Below are 6,229 nucleotides of genomic sequence, written 5' to 3'. Positions count from 1 at the left end.
GTACACTCTTAAAAAGTGGTCAAAGTAATACATATGTGGGGAAATATGTGTCAGGCCGATAGAAATGGTCAATATCAACCACAATTCTGATAGATTTTTACCAACCGTTTGGGCTTGCTAAGCTACAATAAATCCTTCTTTTGATACAAAGAAATCTAATTCACAATTAATATGACAGTAAATCAACAGCACCAGTCTAGTGGTCAGCATGTGAGCCGAAGTTGTTATTATTATTTTGTTTGGCGTGACCAGTGTCTGGTAGGCGAAAAGCGAACTGAATCACTATGACCCGCAGGTCTCTCCTCCCGATATAACTGATTTGGGGGAGTGCAGGTGACGTGGGTCAGTACCACTACGCCGTCCACGTGACTTTTCGAGTGATAATCCATTTTTTGAAAAGGGAAAATGAGAGGGGTGGAAAACGAAAATAAAGAATATGTTACGTGGAGCTATACATGTATAATACCACAATTAAAAACATCAGAGAAGGACGTATTTTTCCTCTAGACGCCATTTTTTTTCGGAAGAAAAAACTCAGCGGCGTATAAATGGGGGCTTTGGGGCACTTGACCTCGCCCCAATAAAGTTCAATTTCCAAGAGAAAAAAAACTTAACTTATTTTTCTGAATATTATGTTAAAAGCTATCATAAGCTTAACTTTTCATTTTAAAAGGGTTAAAACTTTAGCTTGCTCGCAACTTTTCACAAGAGAAACCTTGCCCTTTATACATTGTGCCCTGTCAAAAAGGGTAAATTACGCCATTGGAAGAAAGGGACATCATGGGTGCTCAATTGTACATTACAAAAATCTAACGTCTTTCAAAGTCATTCATCGCAAAATGATGTAAATACCCTCATGAAAAAAATCACAAAAAAGTTCCTCTAAAGCAAGCTTTAGTGATAATGCTATGCAGTGTATGTTCATCGTTTATCATGTATATTTCTTTTATCATTTATTTGATATTGAATGATTAAAATTGGAACACTGAATCTACCGATTTTCTTTCCTAGTTTCTCTATATGATGGCGCTCTTCAATGAACTCAAAGTTTAAGTGGTGACGAAAAAAGGCACATAGCTGATACACAATGTCAACTCAATATTCTTTTGATGGGGGGGGGGGTGCCAAATAACCTAAAAGTTGTGAAATCTTCTAAAATATCATGAAAGGGGTACCATGTAGACTTACTCAGATCTCCATTTTGTCATTATAAACTACTTGAAAAAGATATGATTCATCTCTGGCCTAGCCCCCCCCCCATCTCCTGGTGCACCACCCCTGGTGAAACATTATCATTGTGATATTTCTTACTATAGTGGTAAAGCAAATTTTAAGGTGACTTTGGGAGAGCTTGTGTTTAGCTGTATGGGTGTGTAGAAGTTTAGCATAGTATTTTATACATAAACTGTTATATATATAATATAATATATATAATATATATCAAGCATATTTGTGTTTGGGGGCTGCACTAGAGGATGCGAGAAGCATGACATAACCTAAAAAGTATACAAGAAAAACACATGCATAATGATTGTATCATCACACAGAATTATTTGAAAAGACTCGAGGGAAAACATAGAGAAAAGAACATTGTTTGGGCATTATGGGAAAGGATGGTATGAACATTAGATGATAACTGAAATAATACTGATTAATTTGTGAAGAGGTTCAACAATTTTGCAAAAATAAGGACTACAGTCAGAGAAGGAAAATAATAAATTCAAGGCTTAAGAAAAGGTATCGCTTATTGTAGATAGATAAATGGTATTTATAGTGATAAAAATTCAATTAGCAGTCAAAGGCTGAATTACATGAATTTGTACAGCTGAGAGTAAGGGGGAAGTTTCCCTCACACTTCTCATCTCCCTCTCTTTCTTTCTCTGCCCCTACACCATCCATCTCCCTCTCTTTCTCTCTCCCCTCTCTCTTCCCCATGTCAACATATCTCTTACGTTCTCCTCATGAAATGTTGTTCCAAACTGAATCCTGAAATGGAGAGTCAAACATATACATATCAGTACACCACTCAATGAATTCTTGTTACTATCATATAGTATAATATACTTTTTTTGTAAAAATCACAAATAAAATACCATGTATTTCAAAATAATTTCATGCAAAGTATCACTGTGCAATTTCATAGTTTTCTTTGACAAACATGAGTATGACGATCATAAAATAATATATAGGAATATAGTTTAAAGACATAACTGGAGCTACCATAGCATCGACTGATGTGTCTTACTGGGTTGAAAAGATTTATGACTCATCAAGGAGTGCAAGTGGTATAGCAGGAATCCAACTCCATACCAGGGAAATACACACTGATTCAAAATGCCTCCAATTGATGTCATTTATATTTTATGAATATATTTCTTAGAAACGAATATTGGGTTCATATCAAACCTAGCTTCGTCACTTAAGAAATAATTAAATACTGAATTCATAAAGGTTATGTAGAGTTAGCAATATCATTCATTAAAAGAAAATAATGGCAATTTGATCTCTGTAATGTAAAAACTTTTTTTTGTTGTTCATTTCTGTAAGGTTAATGAAATCATGGTTAACATTTTTCAATTTTTTTTCTTGAAAACCAACAATATAATATCGTTTTCAACACATCACAGAAATCAAATTGAGTATCATACAGTTAGTCTCAAACTATTGTGAAGAACATACAGTGGCAACATTTTCCGTTGCAGAGATGTAATAGAGGGTTTAATGGAATACAAGTAACAATTAATTCACAGGTAAACTGGTGGGCAATTTTTTAAAGTTAAAATCATGATTGACAAGTTAAAAATAATGACATTGTTGGCATATTCAAATGAGACAATTTATTGAAAAATAAAGGCTCTGAGATGTTCATTGTCTCAGGAGAAAGCCAACTGAGGGACCGAGTCATACAGAAAGATGAAAAATTCAGAGAAGCTGTGCCAATGAGTAATATAACTTCTTCTATAACATAATTAGGATTCTACTCTGAAGACCAAGGCACTGAGAAGTGAAATAAAAATAATAATAAAGAGTAAAAAGGGGGAAAAGAAATAGTCTACATACATTATCAATGTGAGATTTGCACAGATTTAGTTACCTTATTTTTCAATCTTTTTACTCATCTGTTTTTCTTATTTTTCTGCTCTCACTTAAATCAAATCATCAAAGTTGGACTGTTGTTTAAGTGCGGCACAACACGGTAAATCCAGTGGATAAGACTAGGCAAGAAAGATGGGAAGCTGGTTATACATGTAGTTCTAAATTACAGTACCAATGAACTATCATCAGTTCTTCATTAACAGCTTGTATGTTTGTGGGGAGCAAGTTTGTTCATTAGCCCACAATCTTCATTGTCATCCATCAAGTCTTGTCTTCAAGTCTAGCAAAGTCTTTAAATAACTGATAAACCGATGTCACTTCTGAATCATCTGTTTCTTTGCATCATAAATGTATCTCTTGAATCTCAGGCTGATTTTGATTGGTTGATGATCTTCATGTGAATCTTTGGCTGCACTTGGTTCTTGGCTAGATTCTATGAAATCAAACAAAGATTACAGACAAAAAACACACAAATAAATTAATTACCAGTATTTGATGAAAATAAAAATACATCAACTCCATCGATCCCAAAGAGATAAATGAGGATGTTGTAATCTACAAAGCATTCTATAGTACAGGATGTATGACAGTTTTTTAACCATACAATCTAGCTGATGGAATAAAGAAATAAGAATGCTTGCTCTGTGTAGGCAAGTTTATCAACCAATATAATGTGTAAGTCTTAAAGGGGAAGTTCACCCTGAAGAAATCTTTGTTGTAAAAATAGCAGAAAAAATAGTAAAAAATATTGGTGAAGGTTTGAGGAAAATCCGTTAAAGAGTAAGAAAGTTATTAGAGTTAAAAGTTTTGGATTTGTGACATCATAAACGAGCAGCTGCCCCATGTGTTATGTAATATAAAATGCATGAATTTCAAATTTTGTATGGTTCCTGATGACTTAATTTTGTTTTCTATTCATGATCGGGTGTGAAATGATTTGTCTATTGAAATACAAAAGGTACAGTAAAAACCATTTTCAATTTTCTGAGAAAATGACATTTCATTGATTTTTTACCATTCGCTATGTAGGAATGCTGTTCGCATACGACGTCACAAATCAAATAATTGAAATTCTAATAACTTTTTAATTATTTGATGAATTTTTCTCAAACCTTCAGCAATATTTTTTTCGTGGAGCATTGTGGCCCAGTGTATTAGTCTTCGGACTTTGAAACAGAGGGTCGTGGGTTCGAATCCCAGCCATGGCGCAATTTCCTTCAGCAAGAAATTTATCCACATTGTGCTGCACTCAACCCAGGTGAGGTGAATGGGTACCTGGTAGGATTTATACCTTGAATGCTTTAGCGCCTATTTGGCCGCTCAGCTACAGCCGGGGTAGTAATGGTATACCAAGTATATTTTTCAGCGCCTTGAGCACATAATCAATGTGGATTTGGCGCTTTAGAAATACTCTATATTATTATTATTATTATTTTTCATTATTTCTTCTGCTATTTTTACAATAAACTTTTTGTCAGGGTGAACTTCCCCTTTAAGTAGAAGTCAATTAAGTCAGGATGGCAGTGATATTTGGAACTCCTCATCTGAAAGTCTCATATTGCAATATAGCTTAAATGACCAGAATCAAGTGCAGAAGTTCAAGAATTCTTCTGTGGTACCTCAACATCTACAGTATAGTTATGAAATCAGATTGAATTGAAACAGATTTTCAATCAGATTTTACGAAAATCAAATCAACATCAAGAGTAAAATAATATTTGTTTTACTTGAAGCTTTTTACCTGCTTTGGCTTTCTTTCCTTTCTTCTTTCCACCTAATGCACTGAGCATCTGCACTGTTTCTGATTGTAATCCATCTGTATATCAAAACACATAGAAACTTATGCAATGAAATATTAAATGGTGTTACAAACTTTCCACTAATTTTCCACTAGAACTACAATATATCAAAAAATCAATATAATTTTTTTTTTTTTTTTTTTTTTTGGGGGGGGTAATTACTGTTATTAGGCCTAATACAGAAAATGAATTATTTGATAACACACTGGTCATTGAATGCAATTCTTGAAATCAACATGCCCCAATGTACAATGACATTGAAATAATGAAAAGATCATCAATTTAAGTATGTTAGCCTAAAATTCAAAATATAACACATTAGGTCTACATAAGAAAAGTGCATTCTAAAATGGTGAAATTCAAGAAATTACAAAACAGTATCTTATCTGGCATGACCATGACCCAGTCCTGTCTCAACTCATGTGCTCATAGTCTACTTGAAAAGTCTTGGAACAACCGGCCTCGCTGCAATCCTTCATAATGATATTCTTTCACTCTGGTTATGCCAGAGCTTCAGTAAGTAAAAGAAAATTTCTATTTTCATTCCATAAACTGAAAACTGACCACTGACATGAAATTCCAGTCTTTCAATAGCCACATGATTAGTGGACACAAATGATAAATTGTTTAATATCGAATTCTTACTTGGTATCCTGACTTTGAATTTTCCACTCTGTCCGAATCCTCCCTCTATAATACCCTCCTCGCCAGTTGAGAGTTGAACCTTGAGACCAGTAAAGGTTTGTAGGTTGGTTTCCTTCTTGAACAATGATCTCCCAATTACACAATACTCATCAGTCATCTATTGAATATAGAACATTGAAAATCATTTCAACATTTGAATAGAATATGACCTATACATTATATCTCATCATAACATAAGGCATAACCCTGATTACTTTTTTCTCATCTACTATGCAGTTATTCAAAAGAATCTTAAAACTTATCATAATTTTCTAACAGAATCTTGTAAAATCCTTAATCATTTGGTCATCACACTCTTTTTTTTCAGGGGGGGGGGGTGTAATATTCATTTCCACATATAAGATGTTGTTATTTTTCTATACTTTAGTGAATGAATTGAATTCATTTTTCATAATCATATTCATCATGATGTACAAGAGAATAACACTGAAATGTTGTGACATACAGATAGACTCTAATACCTTTTTACACAGGATTTTCTTAACCCCGGACTATCGCTAACCCCGTGCTATCCTTAACCCCGTACTATTTTTTTTTTCCTTTTCACACATGCCAAATTGTGATTGCTAACCCCGGATAAGGAATGCTTGCTTTTCACACACGAAACTCGCTAACCCCGGACTAGTGGT

At 33.9% G+C, this 6,229-nt stretch overlaps 1 protein-coding gene across 1 annotated transcript in view; it reads right to left on the bottom strand.

The window, feature by feature from the left end:
• Nucleotides 1-2,034: 2,034 nt before the first annotated feature.
• Nucleotides 2,035-6,229, bottom strand: part of LOC121411006 (selenocysteine-specific elongation factor-like) — a 33,086-nt gene continuing 28,891 nt past the window's right edge. The window contains exons 14-16 of the mRNA XM_041603462.1: nt 5,541-5,697; nt 4,838-4,912; nt 2,035-3,529 (exon numbers count right to left, since the gene is read on the bottom strand). Coding sequence (XP_041459396.1) covers nt 3,411-3,529; nt 4,838-4,912; nt 5,541-5,697 — 351 coding nt within the window. The 3' untranslated portion in view covers nt 2,035-3,410. The remainder of the gene's footprint in view (nt 3,530-4,837; nt 4,913-5,540; nt 5,698-6,229) is intronic.

The sequence above is a fragment of the Lytechinus variegatus genome, chromosome 3 (assembly GCF_018143015.1).
Source record: "Lytechinus variegatus isolate NC3 chromosome 3, Lvar_3.0, whole genome shotgun sequence".
Taxonomy (NCBI): Eukaryota; Metazoa; Echinodermata; class Echinoidea; order Temnopleuroida; family Toxopneustidae; genus Lytechinus; species Lytechinus variegatus.
Note: the sequence above shows the minus strand (reverse complement) of the source record. Positions and strands in the feature narration are given on the sequence as shown.